The sequence below is a fragment of the Coenobita brevimanus genome, chromosome 75 (assembly GCF_032717465.1).
Source record: "Coenobita brevimanus isolate Jiangsu-jjx chromosome 75, ASM3271746v2, whole genome shotgun sequence".
Classification (NCBI taxonomy): domain Eukaryota; kingdom Metazoa; phylum Arthropoda; class Malacostraca; order Decapoda; family Coenobitidae; genus Coenobita; species Coenobita brevimanus.
In genome coordinates this window covers 3,232,054-3,256,257 of record NC_137028.1, presented here as the reverse complement: position 1 = coordinate 3,256,257, position 24,204 = coordinate 3,232,054, and the positions used below count along the sequence as shown (strand labels likewise).

Genomic DNA, 24,204 nt, shown 5'->3' with positions numbered 1-24,204 from the left:
TAAGAAACAGGGAAGTGTGCATGGAAGTGAAAAAGTTACTGCATGACAGTATTGTGATACCAACTCTGGTGTATGGAAGTGAAGCTTGGACCCTGTTGGATGGACACAAGTCAAGAGTGAGAGCAGTGGAAATGAGTTATTTGAGAGGAGCATGTGGAGTCACATGGAGAGACAGACTGAGAAATGAGGAAGTGAAGGGGCACTGTGGTGTGGATGTGATAGGAAGCGTTAGGAGAAACACACTGAGGTGGTTTGGACATGTGGAGAGGATGGAAAATGAGAGACTGATGAGGAGAATGTATGTGAGTGAGGTGGAGGGGGGGAGAGGGAGGGGGAGGCCAAGGATGAGATGAAAGGATGGAGTGAAGAGGTATATGAGAGAGGGGGGGGGTGAGCTGGGAGAAGGGCAGTGAAATGGCGGGGAACGTGGCAACATGGAGACGATTTGTTTGTGGCCACCCTTTATGGGATTAAAGAGTGAGGATTTTTTTACATGCACTTTATTATGCAATTATAAAATGATATCATCCACTTGATGTACTGCAGTATACAAGGGATTATATGGTCAGTGGCTTCCTGTACAACAGGAAGCTCATTCTTATCCTGTACTTGGATGGTTATCCATAGTATGAATGGTTACCCACAGAGTCAACATTATCCATGGGGTTAAAGGGGAAAGCATTTTTTTCATTTATTTCATGTGTTTTTAGTAGGCTGTAAAGGAGGATGGTAAAGACTGAGAGTCACCATATCATCAAAAAGTGTACTGGAAAACAGTCCATATGGACTCAGATGTAGCTCCCATGCCCACACAGAGCTCAGTAAACCTAAATAGGTTCATATGGCTCTGCTGAACTTGAGAGTTGTGACTGAAGAATGTTAATGAATAGATGCTGTGGAAGTATTTAATGAAAAAATGTGTAATATGATGGTGCTGCATGAAAAAAAATTAGATGGAGTATGGCGGCTCCGTCAGCAGAAAAGCAAGATATGTATAATGATGAACTTCAGAATAAAACCCTCCATTTACTGGCTTGAAGGATTAATGTCTGCAGAGCTATAGTACCAGGTATCCGTACTGTGATTAGTACTGTATCAGTGTGCAACTTCCTTTTTTGATGCATGTTCTTCAGTAGCCCTCCATTATTATTTTCTCCTCCCATCACAGAACTTTCCATTGCTTCATTTAAGGGACCTGTGCCAATGCTAACTTTCAGATCACCAATTCATTAAGTCCGTGTTTTTTCAGTCACCTGACTTGGCTGATTCCCCAAACCTGTCTTCATTTTCTACATCTCTCAACACACAGTACATATTTATAGCAATCAGCACCAAATTCACCATCAAACAGGAAATTACTAATACGGTCCCTGTCAGTGCTTGAGTATTTACCTCAAATGGCACTATAATATCTTTGTTGTTATTTACTTTATGCTGTCTAGGTAGTAGATGGTTGGCTAATCCTTGGAGCTTGCAACATGAGAGTGAAATGTGGCTAACTAGCCACAGACCCATCACTCTCTGGCAGGAATCATTTATCCCCAAGCAGTTTCCAGCACCTGATGGGAATTAGCTGGTCCTGGCACTTGGCTTAGCTCCCATGCAGGTCATAGAAAGCATCAGCTGTACCTTGGCCAATCTCAATATGGGTATTCCTTAAGTGGAAGAAATTGTACAGGTTACAGAGACATGTCTAGAGCGGGCTTGCTGGGGAATGATGGGAAGTCTGGAGACCACACCTGAGGAAAGGCGCTATGAGGAATTGGTGGACACAGCACAGGTCCATCAGACCATCACTGCTTTCATCCAGGACCACAACGCAGCCTCACGCAGCCCTATGAACCTTGTTACATTCAAGTGAGTTTTATTTGTGAATATGTTACTGAATTTGCATTTCATATTTTTTGTACAACTAAATTCTTTCAGGTTAGGACAGTGGCCCTGAAGAATGTCACTCCAGGTGGTAGTTGGAATTTAATACTTATGTAATACCACTGAGGGGCAAACAACTGAAATTGTTTGCCCCTCAGTTTGACCAGGACTCCTGCACTCATGGAGGGACAGTGCTGTGTTGAATTTTGATAATGACAAAAATGATAACCGAGTTACTAAATTCAATATGTATTCAGTACGGAAGGTGAGTATTAACACTGAAATGCCTCAAGTAATGAACTACCAGGTCTGTGCCATGAATTGGATACAGTAAGAAAATATACTCTCCAAGACAATCTGAGATATGGATAGGGCACTGTATTCAGTGTTCTAGGTCATTTGTAGGTCATTAAGGATAGAAAACTCACAGGATCATTCACAGTTGGATCAGCAATGGAGAAGCAAGTCAAAAGTGGTGATGAACACTAAGTGGTGATGAACATTAACACTTTGAAGATTGGAAGTGTTAACTATATCATCCTTGATACTGCCAGACAGTTTTATTCTACTTAGGACTCGTTTTTCCTACACAGATGGTTAAAAACAATGACCAGGAACTTATATAGGGCATGGAAAATCACTCTTTATTCCTGCCACCTCCAGACCACTGTATTTAGCTTAGGAGAGTCTTTGTGTCCTTTATTGGTTAATATCTGAACTCGAGATTTCACAGATGAAGAACTGGAAATAATTTGTTCCACTTTCAAAGTGAAATGGAGTCAAGGGAGGGGGGGGGGGGAATACAGATGTACTTAATTGGAGATGGGCAAGATAGCTGCATCCAGAGTGTATAGCATTCAAGTCTGAAGGTTGGAAATAAGAAAATGAGTTAGTGTTGATCATTTATGAGCAACAACCATCTTAGGATGTTTCTTCCAGTGGCCTGTGTTAGTTTTTTTTTTTTTTTTTAATAGGTAAAAATAAATAAGTTAGGCTTAAAGGAAACCTGTGGTAGTTTTTTTTTTTTAATGGGGAAAAGTAAATAAGTTGGGCTTAAAGGAAGCCTTCATATTACTGTTGTTGTTCATGGTGTTATAGTAGTGTACTGTAAAGAATTTGGGGTACATGATTCTAGTAGTAGTAGTACAGTATCCTCATGGCCAGTGCAGTGTTTTTGTCAGACAGTACACTCAATCCTCATAAATCGCGTGTTTATAAATCACGGATTCGTAAATCATGGCTAAGTGGCTGTCAGACTGCTGGCACCCTTAAATTGCTGTAAGTCACGAAAATCACGGACCTAGGCACCGAAGTGGGCCTTTTCTGAGGAGAATCGTAAACAGTGGCACTCAAATTGAAAATCGCGACCCAACAAGCAATCACCGAGCATCCCTGGTGGCATGTGTGCATACTAATGCCGCCATGTTGTTGTTGTTCTTGTCCCGCCAGTCTGCACACAGCAGACCGTCGCCGTGGAGTACGAGAGCTAACTGCCTTTTTTGTGCAACTTCCCTCCGCCTCCTACCTGCCATGGCCCCTCCTGACCCCCCAATGAAGCGCTCGAAGCAGTATGGCATCAAGAAGCTGCTGCAGTTGTTGTATAGTCAATGTTTGGAGCTCATTTGTCGTGTTGAGAGGGGAGAGAAGTTTTCAAAGCTGGCAAAAGAGTTTGGGAAGAACAAGTGCTGAGAGGTTCTAAGTTCTTCCCAACACCACCCCACTCCATTCACTTAAGCAATTTTGTCATAGGATTAAGGTGAAATCCCTTAACATTGTTTATTTCTATTAAATACATGCACGAATATTCCTAAATTTGTATGTTTGTGTTTGATGGTGCCTAGATAGGTGTAGGCAGGGTGCTGTGGGGGCGGGCTGGCCAAAGTCCAGACCCAAATTCATTTTTCACATAAGAGTTATTATTTATAAACCACGGAATTTGTAAATCACGGCAGTGGTCCAGACCCAAATTGCCGCGATTTACGAGGATTGAGTGTATTACCATACTGGTCTAAATCCATCCTGGACAAACAACAGACCTTAAGGGAAAAATGAATGATGTCAGACAAGCATTGAAAAAGTTCCCCCCAAAGTTCAATTTAACTACATTCTGACACAACTAAATATTTTACCAGCCTTTAAGGTGAGTGGTGATGGGCTTGGGGGGGAAGGGGGAGGGGTTCCCAAGGCTGTAGGAGGTGTTACTGACCCCCTGGAGGAGGGCCTTCAGGATTCTGAGGAGGCCTCTTTGCCTCAACCTCCCTCATAAACCCCTCATAGTCTCACAACGACATATCGTTGTTGTTGTTGACAAAAAAAAGGAGCCAGAGTGTGTTCACATGACAGCAACACTACAATTTGATTGGCACACGTCATGAGTCATGAGGAAGGCATACTGGACTGGCGTGGCAGTACTAGGGAAACGTTCTTCGGTGTTGGCCATCTTCCACCGCGTGCGCGGATAGTAGTACTGGACGCAGCATGTCAATACTAGAGAAGAACTCTTCGGATTGGCCCACTTTGCGTGGCTTATCCATACTAGCCCAACAAATCTTTTACTACAATAATAATTTTTTTTTTTTTTTTTGCCGACTGTACTGGATGCGAATAGTGCTGGACAAACGAGTACTGGACATGAGGGTACTGTAGTAGTAGTGGTAGTGGTAGTGGTTGTTGTAGTAGTAGTAGTAGTAGTAGATGCAGTGCCAGGCTCATCTGAATATGAACCCAGTGGACAGCAGGCTGAAGATATCCTTCTCCTGTAGTTCACATCCTCCTTTACAGGGACAGGAAGAGTACCAAAGGACATTTTTATGTCCAGGCAGTGGAGCTACTGGTACCTAGTCATGTCAGTGCCACCATTGAAGACATCCCTCTATGGCACTAGTTACATTATTCTAACTGGTTTTTGCCTTTGTTAATCATTGTAGATACATGGTGGAACATGTATCACACATCTGTCGGGTGGTGGGTCGGCCGGGGGGACACCTGCTGCTGGTGGGCATGGGAGGGTCTGGCCGCCGTTCCCTAACCCGCCTGGCAGCACACATCTGTGGCCATGTACTTGCCTGTCCTAGAATCAACCCACATAATGGTAAGATATCACTTTACAGCAAAGATACACACAATCACAATGACAATCTTCATATTGCTTGTGATATGACAGTGTCCATTATAATCACTGAAAGAACCAAACCACACACTTACTGTCATGAGTAATACAAGTTCAGTTTTTAGATAACCAGATACATCATACAGAACTATATTTGGCAATTTAGGATTGCTGATTATAACAGCTCTTATCTTATTTCCAAACTGCCAAATTAGGGATATATTCATAACTCTTGTGAATATCTGCTTGCATACTACCCCTATTATAGTGTGCATGCAGTACCTGTCTAGCTATACATAATTGCTTACTTTCTGTCCAGCTCTCTAATACAAGAATTAACTAGCTGTCTCAATCCTTCATGTACATGACTGATCAGCTGTGAAACTCACTTCCTCAGTTGGTCTTTCCCTCTGCCTGTGACATCCAGTCTTTTAAATGCTGTGTGTCAAGTATATAAACTTAACTGAAATTTGTTTTGACTCTCTTTTATTCAGTTTTCCCTGGATAGGACAACTTTCTGCAGACTTTCAGCTTTTACCAGGTTTAGCTTCCAGTCCACAGAAACTTCAGCTGTATTATAGCCAACCTCAAAAAGGGGATCCCTTAAGAGGAAATATGACATAATTTCTATATACCATATATTATGTATATTATAAGCACATCTGAACTGCTTGTTAAATAACATTTAGTGTAAAGTTGGCCACAACAGTACTGGTATCATCTTTATTATGATCTCAGTCATAAGAATGATCAGTTGAATAATTTTTCAGATAGGAAGTCTTTGTCATTACCACAGTGCATGGTGCAAAGGTATTGCATTTTTTTTTTTTTTTTTTTTTTTTTTTTACCAGCAGAAACATCCTAATGAGGAACCTTCACCATTACCATTGTATCTCACTGGCTTGACGAGAATATCAGTGGTGATGGGTTCAAAACCATATTTAATTAATTGAATTTTTTCCTCAGATATAGTTACTTCTATATGGGATAAGTTTCTTTAACATTAAGGCAGGTTATGAGTACTGTATAAGTATTAACTTATGTGTATGTACTTTGAACAGAATATGCTGATATTATGAAGGTAATGAAAGAGGCAGTGATTAGGGCTGGGGTGGAAGAGAAAGCAACAGTAGTGGTGCTGAGTGATGTGGTGTTGTATCACCCAATAATCCTTCACCTGATCAACACCATCATCCTGACTGGAGATGCTCCCAACTTGCTGCCTCCTGAGGATCATTCATATTTAATAGAGGTTAGTTTTGTCATAACAGAATCATGGGTTACCTTTGGCCCATTCACATAGAACTGGCTTTTTTGATGCAGTATGCATTACCACTAAAATTGATCATGTGTTGCCATTCGAAGCAGAATGCTTCCAGTGAAATGGCCAATGTTAGGGCTGGAGGGATAAAGTCCTGTCATCACTTCCAGTGCCTTTGTGGCATCATTATAAGCAACTTGAATTCATTCTCTTAGGTGTCTCCAAAAGAAAAGAGCATACAGTGAAAAATAGGCTGTTGGTCATGCCTAAATCAGCCGTTTTTGTGTATTTGGATTCCATTCGCATCTCTTATGAGTTAAATTATCAAAACTGTTCTCCACCCATCTGTATACCATTAGGAGCAGCAGTGGCTGCTACAGATCCATAGTTATGTATACTTGTACTGTATTGTGATTCATTGGGAAGACCGTTATCACATAATTTTGTGAAAAGTACAATATTTCAGAATCAGGTCAGAATTGGCAATAACTTTCTTTTGTACTGTGCATTTGCAGCGACTCAGGTTGTTCATGGAGGATCGGAAGGTAGGAGAGGCAGAGCTGTGGCGGGAGCAGGTGCAGCGAGTGAAGAAGCTGGTACATATAGTGGTCACCTGCCCCCCTGCACACAATGTTGGACACATCATTACACACTTCCCTGCCTTCTCCACACATGTTACCATAGATTATTTCAAAGTAAGAATACAGAACCCCCACTACCTCCTTTGTAATTGAGTTGAGCTAGCTGCTAGTAAAAGCTGGCATAAAATTTAAAATGTCTAATGACTTATAATGTTCTCTGGTGAACAGAAGTTGCTGTTGTTGATTTTGTGCAACCCTGATCTGTCTGTCTAAGCAGACTCATCAACTGCAGGCAAGCAGTCATCCCTACGAAGCCATCCTGTGCAGTGAACTAATATTCCCTTATGGCAGACAGCACCTCATCACAGTGAGGTGCAGGGAGGAGTATGGAGGTTTGATTCCTGGTTGGATGATGCATTTGCATCTCTCTGCCCAGTTGACAAGGGCACCACAGAAGGCTCTTTATCACCCCATTACTAGATTAGATGGTTACCAAACAGGAAACCATTACACTTGTCACTCAGTGTACAGCTGCCTGAAATGGTAAGAAGAGTAACAAAAAATGACATGAAGGGTGGAAGAAAATAGAAAGAAAGGAGAACAGACACAGAAAAAGAATGATTGAAATGTAGGAAAAACTGGCAGCACTACATCGAGTGGATTATGGCTGCCACTACCTACCACCAGGTGAATCTTGCTGAACTGTTAAAATTATACCAACGTATTTTATGGCAAAGCAAAAATGATCCCTTGTTCCTGAATGAGATGGGAGCTGTTAATAAGTCATCTTTCTCTGATCAATCATTTTCCTATGTGCTCCCTACATTATATAAGACAGTCACTAACTGTGAGACAATTGACTTGTCAAATCTTTCAAGAGCTAGCTCAAAGCCTTTCTCTGTTCAAGAAGCTACAATCTTGAGAGAAGTAGTCTGATAGTTGGTAATGGGATCTAATTTGTTGTCACTTCTGTAGCTGACGTCTGTATTGTATATAGGTAATGTTACAATTCTTATAACTGTAGATGGTGCAAATGTGTTCTGAGCACTAGTTACGGAAATTCTTGTGGAAGAACCAGCTCATTTGAGAACATAATGCCAGATTATTATCATTATTATTACTATTATTACAATATCATTATTATCATCCATCCATCCATCCATCATCTAAACCTGCATTGCCCCATGAGGGGCGTAGGAGCCTGGGGTTAGGTAAGCTGGTCCTGGCATTTAAGATGAGAGTGACCAGCCTCACTTATCCTTGAGTGGTATTCCTTAAACAATAAACCCCAACCACCCCTTGGATCGACAAACGTTCAGTCTGGATGAAGCTGCTTAATTACCCACTAAACCACCAGGTGCCATAGTTTGGTTATATGGTGTGGTAGGTGGGGGCGCTCACCATCCACTCACTCGATGTAGTACTGCTGTTGGGTGTCTGCCCTTTCATCTCCATCCTTCTCTCCTTCCATCCTCTTCCGTCTTTCTTTCCTTCATTCTTTCCTTGTCCTTCTGCATACGGGTGACTTTACACTCCCTCTTCTGTCTTTCTTTCCTTCATACTTTCCTCTTCCTTCTGCCTGTGGGTGACTCTACACTGAGTGACAAGCCAAATGATTTCCTGTACACCAGGAAACCATTTACTATGCTGGGTGGTAACCATATAAACAAATTTTGGCACCTGGTGGTTTAGTGGGTAATTATTGTGCTCCAGTCAGATTGAGCTAGTGAAGGTTTATATCTAAGGGGTGGTTGGAGCTGATTGCTCATGTAACACCACTCAGGGATGAGTGAGGCTGGTAACTCTCTTCTTAAACGTCAGGACCAACTACCTAGTCCTGGGCTCCTAGGCTCCTCATGAGGCAAAGTAGGATTGGATGATGGATGGGTGGTTACCACCAAGCATAGTAAATGGTTTCCTGGTGTACAGGAAACCATTTGGCTTGTCACTCAGTGTACAGTCACCTGTGGACAGAAGGAAGAGGAAAAAATTGCGTAAGAGGAAGGAAAGAAGGGAGGAATAGAGAAAAGGGGAACCACCCGAAAGCAGCACTACATCAAGTGAGCTGAAAATTTATTATTATGGCCATACCACGTTGAGTACACCGCTTCCCGTCCGATCAGCGAAGTTAAGCAACGTTGGGTCTGGTTAGTACTTGGATGGGTGACCGCCTGGGAACACCAGATGCTGTTGGCATCCCTACGTGTTAAGTGGGGTTGGTGGAGGATTGGTGCCCCTCCCTGTAAAACAGTTAACTCTGAGCCCTTGGCCACCCCGTTTGGGATACATGGCGTCTGGCAATGAATGAATGAATGAATGAATTATTATTATTATTATTATTATAATTATTATTACTGTGGTGGTAGGAGGTAGCAACCATCATCCACTCACTTGATCTAGTGCTACCTACTTCTTCCCTCACCTTTTTCATTATCCTGTGTCTGCTTTCTTCTCTTCCTATTTCTCCCACCTTTCCTGTCACTTTTTATTACTCTTCCTTCCTTTTCAGATGACTTTACATTGAGTAACAAGCCAAACGGTTTCTTGTAAGCCAGGAAACCATTTAGAATGCCGGGTGGTGACCATATAATCAACCAACATGTGTTCCCTATGTGTCAAAAAGTGAGTTGGCGGAGGGTTAGTGCCTCTCCTCGTAAAACAACTACTGTCACTCATAGTCAAACAGCCTCCCCTTATGGGATTATGGCATCCAGCTATAGATAGACAGATAGATTATGATGATGATGATGATGATGATGATGATGATGATTAATTAATATAATCACTGTATTATTATTATTATTATTATTATTATTATTATTTTTTTATTATTATTGTTATTATTATTATTACTGATATTATTATTCCCAAGGCAGTAGATGAGGGTGCTCACCATCCACTCAGTCGATGTAGCGCCGCTCTTGGATGACTGCGCTTTCCTCTCTTCCTTCCTTCTTGCCTTCCTTCCGGAAACTTATGTCTTTCTTTCCTTCATTCTTTCCCCTTCATTCCGTCTATGGGTGACCTTACACTGAATGACAAGCCAAATGGTTTCCTGTACACCAGGAAACCATTTACAGAACTGTGCTGGGTGGTAACCATATAACCAAATTATGGTGCCTGGTGGTTTGGTGGTAATTAAGGCACTCCAATCGAATTGAGCCTAGGCAGATTTATATCCAAGGGTGGTTGGGGTTTATTGCTCACATAATGCCATTCAGGGATGAGTGAGGCTGGTCACTCTTATTTTAAAAGTCAGGATCAACTTGCCTAGCCCCGGGCTTCTATGGTTCTCATGGGGCTACACAGGATTGGATGATGAATGAAAGATGATAAAAATTATTATTCCCTCCCATTTTGTCAGTGGGAGTAGAGTTAAGGTGATGATGATGAGCTAATATGCCTTGAAACTATTGTACTGTATTCAGTTTGATATATGTAAAGATTTTAAGGAAATTACTAATGTATAAGTTTTCCTTGTCTTTGGTACATTGCAGCCGTGGCCTCAAGAGGCACTAGTGAAGGTCGGGGAGCATTACCTGCGAGATGTCCCCCTTAGGAGAACCATCAGGGATGCTGTTATATCCTGTGCCACAAGCGCTCATCAGACTGCTAGGTAAAGACAGCTATGTTAGTACAGTATATATCCTGTAGTTTCTTTCCATCATGCAGAGAGAAAGAACTACAGGCTCAAAGCCCGCAAAAAGGTGTCTTTTCCAGGAAAACTGAACAAAATACAAGTCACAATCAGGATTTGGTGATGCTGAGATGCCTGAACACATTGCATTCAAAAGACTGGAGGTCACAGACAGAAGGAATTAGAGGTTGAGGAAGTTGGTTCCAGTGCTGAGTAGTTATAAGCAGGACTGGGAGTATTGGAGATTGTCGAGCATAAAAGGACTGATCTTGTCGGAGAGTCTCTTGAGTGAGTGAAAGAGTTTTGTTACTTGGGAGACATGTTATGTACTGGAGGTGGAGCTGGAGCTAGCTCTTTGAGTAGAGTGAGGAGAGGTTAGAGGAAGCTCTGGGAGCTGTTGTCTCTCCTGACATCGAGAAGGTTCTCCTTCCATGCAAAGGGATCTCTGTATATGGCAAGTCTTGGAAGTGTAATGCTGTATGGTAATGAGAACTGGGCAGTAAAGGAAGAGGATATTTACAGGCTTAAATGTTCAGAAATGACAGTGATTAGGTGGATGTGCAATGCATCTTTAAATGCAAGGTCTGGAGGACTAGGTTTACAATAGAAGAGTTGAGAGGAAAGATGGGATTGGAGTGAATTGATGTTGTGATAAGTAGGGGTAGATTGAGATGGTTTAGGCATGTGGAGAGGATGGGAGATGACAGTTTGGTGCAGAAAGTGAGAAGTGTGAAAGTTAGGGGTAGGGTTATGAGAGGTAGACTGATAAAGACCTGGGACGTGGTCATAGGGTGTGACCTCAGGGATAAGGAACTGATTAGAGAGGCTACCAGATATTGAGCAGCATGGATGGCTGCCATTAGGTTACCAAGGCCAATGCATGCAAGTGTGTTGGAGCCTTTATAAACGAAACAAAACAAAACAAATACTAATACTAATACTAATAATAATAGGTTTTGCACATGCGTGGTGTAGATGGTAAGCTGCTAGGTGCTGTCAAGAGTTTTTATAATGGTAGTACAGCATCCGTAAGGGTAAATGGGCATCTTAGGGAATAGTTCACAATCCCTATGGGTGTGCGACAAGGGTGTGTGAAGTCCCTATGGTTGTTCAGTATATACTGTATATGGATGGGGTGATGAGAGAAATAAAAACATGAGTAATGGAGAGAGGGATGGCAATGGTAATGAATGGTGATGGATGGAACATCTCTGGTTTGTTGTATGCTGATAATGCAGTGCTACTCGCAAATACTGGACAAGAACTTGGTAGACCAGTGCAGAGTTTTGCTAATGTCTGTGAGCATCGTGCCTCGAGTGTAAATGTAGAAAAGAGTAAAGTGATGGTTACTGAGAGAAAAAGTGAATCCCAGTGTGATGATACCATGAATGGAGAGAAACTGGAATTGGTGAGAGAATTCAAATACATGGGCACAGTGACAGAAAGGAGAGGAAAATGTGCAAATAAGTGGAAAGTAGAGTGGCATAAGGAAGGAAAGTAGCTGGTGCTATGAAGGCCTTGATAAGAAACAGAGGCTTGGGTGCTGCAGCTGCACGAGGCTTACATGAAGGAGTGTTAGTGCCAACTTTAACTTGTGGGTGTGAGACTATGGTGTGGCATGAAAATGGAAAGTCAGGCATAAAAGCAGTGGAGATGGGACTGCTGAGGAATGTATATCGAAAACAGAGAATGGATAGGATACAAAATAATGTGATCCGTGAAAGATGTGGAGTGAGGAAGTTTGTGGACACCAGAAATGAAGAGAGTGTACTGAGATGGTATGGTCATGTGGAGAGAATGGATAACAATAGTGATGAAAAAGATATATCTGAGTGAATCTGAAGGAGGAAGGAGGCAAGGCAGGTCAAGGAGAAGGTGGAATGATATGGTGGATGAGTATGTGAGGATAAGAGGTATGGAAGTTAATGAGGGTAGGGGACTGACAAGAAACTGAGCTGGCTGGATGAATGCTGTGAGAAGAAGTGCATGATCAGAGATCTGGCACCCCATTTTAATGTGACAGCATGTGGACTGACTCTATTGGATGCGTTTATGTGAAGCTACAGAATGTGATGAATGTTTCTGGCATATCAGACAGAGCCAGGATTCCAGGGGCTTGAATGATGAGTGAATGGAAGCGTGGCCCATTGGACTGGGCAAACTTAGGCTGTCTGGACGTGCCACTCCTTACTGTGCCCTAGGGTAGGAAAGAAGGTCTGGATGATGATGATGATGATGATGAAATAATAATAACAATAATAATAAAAATAATAATTATAATAATAATAGTAATAATAATAATAATAATAATAATAATAATAATAATAATAGTAAATAATACCACATGGCACAAAATGTGTGCGATACATTCATTAAAAAGTTGCGAGTTCTACATTGGAGCTGGGGCACACAGGGCACAAAAAATAATTTTAAAGAGAGGTTTTTGAATTCAAGTTTCTAAGTACTGTATTTTTATTTACTCTTTGTTCATGGTTGGGAAAAATATCAGTTTTCACTTGGCATCATGACAGTAGATGAATAACAATACAGTATCTGATTGTAAAGGAAACTCTCCATTTTTATCTTGATAAATGACCTTTAAAATACCTGGATGATGTCATATGTGGCTATATTTCCATGGGTGTCTCAAAAGTGAAAGTGTAGTGTGAAAAATTAGTGTAATTTCTGAAAGGCTGTTAGCATCTTTCATAATCACATCATTGGTTACTCTGAAAAGTATCTGAATCCAGATGTACTTGTATAGCTGCCTTTCCTTCCTTACAGGAAAATTACTCTCTCCCTGGAGGACTACAGGTTTATTATCCCATCTCTACTTTTGTTTCATTTTCATTCTGGTTAGCAGCAAACTGTTTATACTGATTTAGAGACACACAAAAATTAAAGGATTAAAGGAGTGTATGTAAGAGCTTGCAGCTCAAGAGACATATATTTTGTGTTTACAGACAAGTAGCGGAGAAGCTGACATCCACAGGCAAGTGGTGTCCACTGGTGACTCCCACTTCTTATCTCCACCTTCTGCAGGAGTTCCGAGGACTCTTTACAACTCGCCAAGCCCAGACATCCTCTCTTAAGAAGAAGTATCTCTCTGGTCTTGACAAGCTAGCTTTTGCTGCATCACAGGTAGGCTTTAAATTGAACTACAATATCAGTCTTTTTTTCATTGGAACACTGTCTTATCATATTGATAAATCTTCTGTATCTCGTTGTTCAGTGACCTTGTAGGAGTAAGCTGAAGTCATACAGGGCTTGTTTACCATTAATGCTCAAATGAAGATCATTTCCCATGCCAAAGTGTCATCCACTTGATGCATTTTGACAGTACAGTATAATGATCTACCCATGTTTAATGCATGCTAATCTATCTACACTGATGTATTGTAGCATTTGTGATGTTGTAGATGGTTATGTATGGTACTTTAAGTTGAAAATGACTGTGAAGGTGAAAGTACCCCAAGAGGGCCAGCCTCTATACCTCTGGGTATGTATTCTCATTGAGCTAATGTTATAAAGTCTTCAGCTGACATTAACCCCGCCGCACTAATTCTTATCAACCTGATTACCTTCCCTGAGTCATCTTTTCAGACTTTTTAACATTAAATTTATTTTTTGTCATCAGATCAAGTGTTTCTGAGCTCGAACTCTTCATCACCCCCAACTTTTCGTAATTTACACCTCTTGGGTGGGTGTGAGGTCGGTAGTAAGTCGCCAGCAACATGGGAGGTAGAATGGCATGAATCTGCTATTGCTGGGCTACAAACGAGAACTGAATTACTTAATATGTGGTATTTGGCAACTGCGGTGTGGCAGAGCTTGGCAACAGCTCTGATGGTGTAGAGGGTGACTCAACGTTCCCATGGAAACCACTGACGCTTCCTTGTGCCTGAAATTATGGCGCAGAGAAACATCATCTCATGTGGGGCGATCAGTGTGGCCAGAGGTGGCCTACATATCGCCTCATATCAGGTGATGAGTGTGGCAGGGGTTAAATCTCTGAACAATATGGTTTTGGGTGAACTAATCCCAGCATTGAGTTAGGAATGTCTTTACAGGTAATTAATCCTGAGAGGCCATTAAATATATGAATATGTTAGGCAGTAGGTTTTGGAAGAATTAATAGTTTATTTCAGAACTGTGACATAAAATTCTCATCTTTGTGTTCATTCGGATATACAGCAATGCTCGTAAAGCGCAATGGTGTGTGTGTGTATTTACCTATTTGTATTTACCTATTTGTAGTATACAGGAATTGAGCGATGCTCGTGTTGTCCTGTCTCCATGTCCACATTTATCAAGTCTACCTTTACACACATGAATGTTTTTCTCATGCACCACCTCTCTGTCTAAGTCGTTCCAAATATTTAAGAATATACCTAATTGTGATATACACGGAATGTACTATGCTCGTGGGTTTCCGTCGCTGTTTCTCAATAAGTCGAATTTAACTTTAAACTCGTTTAAGTTTTTAGACTGGACGATCTCTTTGTCCAGGCTATTCCATAAGTCTATACTTCTGTAAGGAAAGCTATATTTCTTGATATCCTTCAAGCAGCTTGACTTTTTCAATTTCATTCCATGTCCTCTTGTTGCTCTCTTATCCCATACAAACAGATCTTCTTTGTCAATTTTATCTACTCCCACCATGGTCCTGAACACCGCAATCATGTCTCCCCTCTTTCTCCTTTCCTCTAACGAAGGCAAATCCAGTTTTTCCAGCCTCTCTCTGTATGACAGGTCTGTCAGACTGGGGACCATCTTGGTTGCTGTTCTTTGTATTCTCTCAATCTTGTTTATACCTTTCTTTTTGTGTGGGCACCACACTACCGCTGCATATTCTAACCTGGGGCGGATCATGGCCACTATCAATTTTTTTCATCATTTCCTCATCCATATAATGAAATGCTACTCTTATGTTAGTCAAGAGCTTATAAGTCTCTCCAACTATCTTGTTAATGTGCTTTTCTGGTGACAAACTATCTTGGACCAGCACTCCCAAATCTTTCTCTTCTCTCCTTTTTGTGATTAATTCATTACCCAAAAAATAATTCAGTGATGGTCTCCTGGTACTTTTACCCATTTCCAATATTTTACATTTCTTTACATTAAATTTCATTTCCCACGTCTGGCTCCAATTGTGTATCCTATCCAAATCCTCCTGCAGTATTTTACAATCCTCCTCAACCTCTATCTTCCTCAAGATCTTTACATCATCAGCAAACAGACTCGCATAACTGTTCACTCCATCTACCATATCATTTACGTAAATCAGGAACATTACTGGCGCCAACACTGAGCCTTGAGGGACTCCACTTGTTACTTCCCTCCATCCAGACATCTTTTCCTTTATTACTGTCCTCATTTGTCTGTCTCTCAAAAAGTCTCTCATCCATTCCAGAAGTTTCCCCTTTAGTCCTCCTATATATTCTAGTTTCCACATTAGACTCTTATGAGGTACCTTGTCAAAGGCCTTCTCTAAGTCTAAGTACACACAATCCACCCAACCATCTCTCTCCTGTACCACATCAATCACTCTTGAGTAAAAGCTCAACAAGTTTGAAACACATGACCTTCCACTTCTGAATCCAAACTGACATTCAGCCAAAATATTCATCTCTTCCAGATATTTTATCCATCTGTCTCTCAGGATTCTCTCACACAATTTTGCGACCATGCTGGTTAGAGACACTGGTCTATAATTCAGGGGTTCTTCCCTGTTTCCTCCCTTGTAAATTGGTAGCACATTTGCCCTCTTCCATTCTTTTGGCACTTTCCCCTCTTCCAGTGAGCATACAATTAAGCTATGAATTTTATCTGCCAGTTGTTCTCTGCATTCCTTCAGTACCCAATTAGAAATTCCATCAGGTCCTGGGGCTTTCCTTACATCTTGAGTTTCCAGTAATATATACACTTCCTGCACCTCCACTTTTATATCTTTCATCACCGGAACATTTCTAATCACTCCCTCCCCTTCCACAAGCTCCTTTTCTTTAGTGAAAACTGACTGGAAACGTTTGTTCATTATTTCTGCTTGCATTGCTGCATCCTTAAAGACCTCTCCATCTACTTTCAGCTTGGTGATTCCTTCCTTTTGTTTCAGTTTACCATTGACAAATCTATAAAACAATTTGGGTTCATCCTTGCATTTGTCAATTATACCTTTTTCAAAATTCCTTTCTTCTTCCCTACGTATTCTTGTGTATTCGTTTCTTGTTCTTTTATATTCTTCCTTTGTTCTGTCATTACCTCTCTTTCTCCAATTGTTCCACGCCTTATCTCTCTCTTTTTTGGCTATCATACACCTTCTATTAAACCACTCCTTTTTCCTGTTTTCTTTCCCTCTTACTCTTGGTACAAATTTTTCCACTCCCAAATTATAGAGGTCTAGAAAGATATCCCACTTCCTCTGTATCTCTCTTGTTTCTCTGAATTTTCTCCAATCCGCATTTTTCAAAAAAAAAGTTTCTCAAGCCTGTAAAATTTGCTTTGCCAAAGTTGTATCTTCCTGTCTATGAAGCTCGTCTCTTGGCTCGACGTTTCCTATTAACATCTGGAACTCAATGACCACGTGATCACTTTTTCCCAAAGGACAGAGATATTCCAATGATTCTATTACATCGGGTTCTTTGGTGAACAGTAAATCTAACCTTGCTGGTGTGTCCTCACCTCGAAACCGTGTCTCTTCTTTGACCCATTGCGTCATCACATTATTCATTATTATATTTAATAACATAGTGCCCCACGAATCCTCGCCGCCTCCCGAGTACCATTCCTCCCAGTTCACCTCTTTACAATTAAAGTCACCCACCATAATTATATTATTGCTTTTCTCAATTATTTTTTGCAAGTAGCTAGCCATATCTGACAACATCTCATGGTATTCGTCATCCTTCCATGCTCTCGTCTTTGGGGGAACATACACTACCGCCATATCTCTCTTAACATTCTCTCCAGTTTCTAATTTCATATACATCACTTCAGCCCTGCCTTCTCCCATTTCCACAGTATCTACATTTATGTTGTTCTTCACTGCTATCATCACTCCTCCTCCCTTTTTTTCTTTTCTGTCTTTCTCCACAGTTTGTATTTACCATCTCCCAAATGAACATCAATATCTTCTCTTAATTTGGTCTCTACAAAGCACATGACATCAGGTTCATGTTCTCTCAAGAAATCATTAATTTCGATCCTTGTCGATATGAAACCATCAACATTAGTATATATCACCTTCAAATTATTTTTGACATTATTAGTACCCTCTTCTCTCCTACTCTCTGTCCGTACCACTTCCTCAACTTCTGATCTTTCACAACCATCCCCCCTAGTTTCCTTCACTTTTATTTCCTTAAATACCATTTCCTTACTTTCATATCCAATACTCTCCAAAAAAAAGTATTACGTTCTTCCTCTGTCCTCTTATCATTTTTTTCCTTTACTTCTTCCTTTAATGATTTTAAAACTTCTCTTTCTTCTTCATTCAGATCTTTTCTTATTATAATATTTTCCATCCCCGCCTCTTTGCTTAATTTCCAGGTCACTTTAAGTATCTCATTTATTACACTTTCTGACGTAAACTTGACTCTCATTGGTCTTGTTTCCCCTTTCTTATAAGGCCCTATCCTCCTTACTTCCTCAATTTCTTTTACCCACTTGTCTCCTTCGGGGTCAATCTTGCCTAATATTCCTCTCACCATTTTCGTGTCTCTCTCGAGTCTTGCGAACCTAACCTTTTCTTCCTCTTCCCTGTTTCCAAATACTACCACACATCTGTTCCTTTCTACAGTTTCTCTCACTATTTTCTCTTTTTTCTTCAGTATTTTCACTACATTTTCTTCCATTTCTTTCTTGTTCATTTCCCTTTCTTCCTGGATGATCTCTCTTAAGCTGACCACTTCTTTCTGTTCTTCTTCTACGTGTGCCCACTTTGCCTTATGTTCTTCTAATACATTACTCACCTTCTCCGTTTTATTAGTACTCTCTTCAAGTTTCCTCCTCAGTTCAACATTTTCCCTCTTCAAATTCCTAATCTCTTCATTGGCTGTTTCATTGGACTGGATTAGACTCTGTATGGTGGTTTCCGTATTTCCTGATACATCCTTTATCACTAGATTCTCTACTTTTTTTTCGAGTTCACTAATCCTCATAATTAATGTTTTCACCAGGTCCATGACATTAGTATTAGCATCAAAACCTTGAAATTCCATTCCCTCATTGTTTACGTTTTCGGCCATGTTTAATGTAAAGTACCTAAACAGCTGTTACCGAATAAGCCACAAACATTCATGTATATTATTGCCAACAAATCTTTACATTTATGGTAGTCTACTAACTTTCATTATTTTAAATTTAAAGAAAGACCCTAGGAGACAGGGCAGACAAAATTCCTGAAACTACTCAAGGTTAGGAGCGATGCCTCGGACGTCCGCTCTCTCCGGCTGTGTGTGTGTGTGTGTGTGTGTGTGTGTGCACTGGTATGCATGCATGGAAGTTTGTCATTTTAGTACAATTACTCACTTGAATTACTTTATTCAAACTTGTACCTGTTTCATAATAGTATTGATCATGAGTTCCTCCATATTCATTTATACAGTAACTGACTTTCATGCTTTGTTTAGATTTCAGTAATGCAAGAGATGTTGGCATCTCTTGGTCCTCAGATTGAAGAAGCAACTCAGGATGTATCTAAAATGATGGAGCTCATTGAACAGGTAAATTCTTTAAACAATATTTTAGGCATTATCACTGATGAATGTGTGGTTATAAACATGAATCCCTGTTCCCCCCCCCCCATCAAGATTATTGTTATTTTTTATTTTTATGTTTTTTTTACAAGATACAGTAAGTGACTGGCTATCATTACCCCTGAGAGGCATAACTGTATGGGTGATGTATGGTCACAAAGAGTACCATGATATCCAAATCTTCTTCCATATGTAGAATACCATATTGCTGTGACCACATAAATAACCATGTTTGATATGAGGCAAGGTTTCACAGCTTCTTTGTGTCCACAGTAGTTAATATTAACAGTACCATTATGAATATTCTCTGTTGACACCTTGTCATTCTGTCTATCTATCTATCTATTACCAGATGCCTTAATCCCATAAGGGGTGGCCACAAACAAATCACCTCCACGTTGCCCTGTCCCCCACCATTTCACTGCCCTGCTCCCAGCTCACACCCCCCTCTCTCAAATACCTCTCCACTCCATTCCACCCCTGGCATCCCCTTTCCTCTCTCCTCCTCCACCTCACTCACATACACTCTCCTCGTCAGTCTCTCACTGACCATCCTCTCCACATGGCCAAACCACCTCAGTGTGTTTCTCCTAACGCTTCCTATCACATCCACATCCACACCACAGTGCTCCTTCACTTCCTCATTTGTCAGTCTCTCTCCACGTGACTCCACATGCTCCTCTCAAATAATTCACTTAACTCATTTCCACTGCTCTCACTCTTGACCTGTGTCCCTTCAAAAAGGTCCAAGCTTCACTTCCATATGTCAGAGTTGGTATCACAATACTGTCATGTAGTAACTTTTTCACTTCCATACTCACTTCCCTGTTTCTTATCACTGCTCTTTGATTAAAACGGTCTTCTCTGGAGGTGAGATAATGTCCTTTAGTTCTGCTACTTCACATCTGTCATGCTGCTTCAGGTGGACATTGCAGTGGAGTAATTTACACACTAGATACAATGTCCTGGTGCTCTCTCTGACCTTCTGTAAGTTGGAGGTAGAGTCATTCTTCACTGAATGCAGCTGGAAGAACTGTCAGTATGTTCCATTTCTGCCTTTTTTTTTTTTTTTTTTTTTTTACTGAAATGCTCTCATGAAGTTGAAATCATGTCCAGTTTAACTGTGATTGATCCCTGTAGTTTGCATTTATAGTGGGATTTTTTTTTTTCCCTTCTCAGAGATGTACTTCTCTTCACATTGCCCATTTTGAAGAGATGTACTTCTCTTCACACTGCCTATTTTGAGATCTATTTCTCTTCATACTGCTATACTGAATACAAGTACTGTAATTCTCTTCATACTGCCAATGTTGGAGACAGGAATCTCGAGAAGTTGAGGCCAGGAGGCAGCTGGTGGCGGCAGAGGAGGCAGAGGCAGAGGTGCATGCCTCTCATGCTAGGGTGCTGCAGGAAGAGTGCCAAGTGGAGCTCAACCGTGCACTTCCTGCGCTACATGGTGAGCAGCACATTTATTATATTGTACTTGGACACTACCTATCCTCTGTACTGCAAAATATATTAGTATACCTTTACAAAACTGTATACCATAATGTAGAAAATAAAGTGAACAGAGGATGTTTATGTAGGGTTTTCCAAATGTATGGTGTGGATGGAAAGCTTTTGAATGGCATAGAGTTTGATGCTAGTGTAGCATGAGTAAAAGTAGGTGGATGACTAAATGACTGCTTCAGCATCAGTGTTGGAGCAAGACAAGGATGCATGATGTCTCCATGCCAGTTCAATTTACGTGTAAGTCTGGATGTGGTACTGAGAAAGATTAAATTCTGAGTTCTGGAGAGAGAGCTGAGGATGGTAATGAATGATGAAGGGTGAAGCATCTCAAATCTTATGCATGCAGATGATGGTGTGTTGTGTGTGACATAATGTGAGGCTGGGACCAAAATGTTGTGTTATAGGCAAATGGACTGGAGCCCTTTACAAGCCTTTTAGATGATGTAACTGTGAAATAGCTTTCCTTGTTTTAACATTTATCTTCTAAATTTATTTGTTTATTTATGTACTTTTTAAAAAGTAATCCTTCTTTCATTTGTAAATGACAGAGGCAGTGGAGGCACTGAATACCTTGAAGCCAGCTGACATCACAGTAGTAAAGAGCATGAAAAACCCACCTCATGCAATCAAGCTTGTTATGGCTGCTGTCTGCGTCATGCTGGAGATAAAACCAGATCGACAGAAGGGCAGCAGTGTCAAAGTCGTATGTTTCATTGCATTCATATGTCAGCTGTTGTCTTAGGCGGTTTAGCTACCTGCTGTACTATCAGGTGTTGTTGTGTGTAGCAGGTCTTTCTTTGTGCATATATTTAGTTTGCAGTGTGCTGAGACGTCCTAGATATTAAGTAGATTGCATAGATCATAGAATACAGTAATCTCTCAACTAACATGTGTTTAAAAAACGCATTTTTGTTTTAACATGAGCAAATATTTAAGAAGATATGTTTAACTAACAAGGGTTTCTCGATTTAACACGACTTTACACGTACGCGATGGTTTCAAATTAGCCGCGTGCGCCTTGGACAGTCCCGAGCTGGTAGACCGTGTGTGGCAGTTTATGCATAAATACAATTTTTTATTTGTCTGTTGCTTAAACTGCTTTTATTCAAACTATAATATTCGAAAATGAAGTTTGGCCCCATTCTGTGCAATTTGGCTCATTTTCGGACAAAATTTGGCCAGGAAAGTGATGGCAGATCTAAATTGTTACACCTTGATGCTGCAGAACAGAAAGAAGAAAACCACTCAGACCAAGATAGAGCAGTTCTTTATGAATAAGACAGAAAACTTAAGAGAGTTATCTTCATCACCAGTTGCACAGGAGTCAGAGGAAGAGGAAGAGGAAGGACAGCAGAGTGAGGAGGGACAACAAATTTAGGATGGGGAGCGGCGGGAGGTGGGGTAGCGGGGTGAGGAGGGACAGCAATAGACGACGAGTGATGCATAGATGAAGCGAGGCTGTGTGGTGTTATTGTTTGTGACCTACTTACTGTAATGAAAATGTTGCTTTTACTATAGTGTTTTTATGACCTACTTATGCGTTAATAATGTTGAGAAACTTTCACAATGCCGTGAATGAAGTAGAATTGAAAGAAAACCGATGTAAAAAATGAAAACAGTATGTATTTGGGGAGAAGCAAACAAGGCTTCGGCCCAACTAGGGCTCAAATGTTGTTTATTTCTCCCCAGATATACTGTTTTTGCTTTTTACGTGGATTTTCCTTCAAATTAATACTGTTGCTTTTAAGTTTAGAGTAGCATAACTCCCCAAATGGGTAGACTTTCCCAGAGTCCAGGAACGTAACCCCCAATGTTACCATTGTTTCTTATGGGAAAATTATGTTTAAAAAACACGTTTTTGACTAACGCGACCTCTCCAGGAACCTAACCCTCGTGTTATTTGAGAGGTTACTGTATTATGTAGTACTGGATGGTCTGCCTTTTTCTCTCTCTTCTTTTTCTCAATGGAAATTTGTGGTTAGAAGTATCTCTTCCCCTTGACTACTACCTGCATTTAGAAGAGATTGAAGGAATATACCTCAGATGAAGGAAGCTGAGGCAAGAGATATAAATGGCTCCGCTTAGTGCCATAAAAAACAGAAATCTCACCTCAAAATTTGCAATTAAATATCTCTGTTTGACCCCCCTGCTGAAATCAGAGCATCTGAGTGCCAGATCTTATCATGGCAAGTGTTTATTACTCACCTTTAGTTGGCTCAAGTACTGTTACTTCTTGCCTTTGACCCTGCCAGTGGTGAGTGCTCTTGATGTGGTGGTAGGGCTTAAAATAGAGTTGATGCTGTCACATGTTTTGGTGGCTGAACTACCTCATTTTGATGTCCATCAGTCAGTCACATGAACCATGTGATGCCTCTTTATCACCAGTGGAGGGGGTATGCTTGTTCCCTGCCTCAATCATCTTAAGGTAAAGTTGTTGCCCTCCGATGTTTTTTGCTGTGTGTAGCTTTCAATGATGTTAAAGTGGTAAAGTGATACTACACACTGCAGTGATTTATCATTGTTGCTTTAAATGTCTGGACTAAGCAGCCTGGTCCTGGGTCCTTATGCTCCTGATGGGGCAGTGAGGGACTGGATGATGATGATGATGATGATGATGATGATGATGATGATGATGATGATGATGATGATGATGATGATGATGATGATGATGATAATGATGATGTTGATGATGATAATGATGATGATGATGATGATGATGATGATGATGATGATGATGATGATGATGATGATGATGATGATGATGATGATGATGATGATGATGATGATAATGATGATGATGATGATGATGATGATGATGATAATGATGATGATAATGATGATGATGATGATGATGATGATGATGGTGGTGGTGGTGGGGATGATAATAATGACAACCATGATGTCCTGTGTTTGTCTCCCTGGTCTGGAATGTGTCAGAAGAAGGGACCTCTCCTTTCTATCAGAAGTGTCTATCTCTCACAGTATGAGAGAATAATGGGTATTGCGGCCTTGCAAAATCCATTTACTTTTCTAAGAATGATGAGACATAATTTGTACCACACTGTACCGTTTCATTTCTAATTCCTATATAACTCATCTAGACTTACGACTACTGGGGTCCCAGCAAACGTCTACTGGGAGACATGAGCTTCCTGCAGCAGCTAAGAGACTATGACAAGGATAATATTCCGGATACCCTCATGGACAAAATTAACAAAGAATATGTCCGCCTCCCTGAGTTTGATCCAGCATCTGTAGCCAAGGCCTCCAGTGCAGCTGAGGGTCTTTGCAAGTGGGTTCGTGCAATGTCTTCATACAACGCCATTGCAAAGGTGATGTTTAAAAGTAATATCATTTGAACACTATGGATTATTATACACTGCAGACAGTATATTTTATTTTTGCTTGGGACATCTGTTACTGTACAATACATGGAGTTTATTTTTCCACAGGATATTATTTTCTGTATCATATGT

The 24,204-nt window shown here is 40.7% G+C and overlaps 1 protein-coding gene and 1 non-coding gene across 2 annotated transcripts in view; both read left to right on the top strand.

Moving 5' to 3' along the window:
* Window positions 1-24,204, top strand: part of LOC145408021 (dynein axonemal heavy chain 7-like) — a 152,696-nt gene that overhangs the window by 90,211 nt on the left and 38,281 nt on the right. Inside the window, exons 42-51 of the mRNA XM_080278821.1 lie at window positions 1,679-1,857; window positions 4,800-4,963; window positions 6,043-6,233; window positions 6,758-6,937; window positions 10,321-10,439; window positions 13,424-13,601; window positions 19,091-19,183; window positions 20,537-20,672; window positions 21,277-21,431; window positions 23,830-24,060. Of these exons, the coding sequence (XP_080134947.1) occupies window positions 1,679-1,857; window positions 4,800-4,963; window positions 6,043-6,233; window positions 6,758-6,937; window positions 10,321-10,439; window positions 13,424-13,601; window positions 19,091-19,183; window positions 20,537-20,672; window positions 21,277-21,431; window positions 23,830-24,060 (1,626 nt within the window). The remainder of the gene's footprint in view (window positions 1-1,678; window positions 1,858-4,799; window positions 4,964-6,042; window positions 6,234-6,757; window positions 6,938-10,320; window positions 10,440-13,423; window positions 13,602-19,090; window positions 19,184-20,536; window positions 20,673-21,276; window positions 21,432-23,829; window positions 24,061-24,204) is intronic.
* LOC145408131 (5S ribosomal RNA) lies at window positions 8,901-9,019 on the top strand. Its single transcript, XR_013898877.1, has one exon. It is a non-coding gene; the product is annotated as a 5S ribosomal RNA (ribosomal RNA).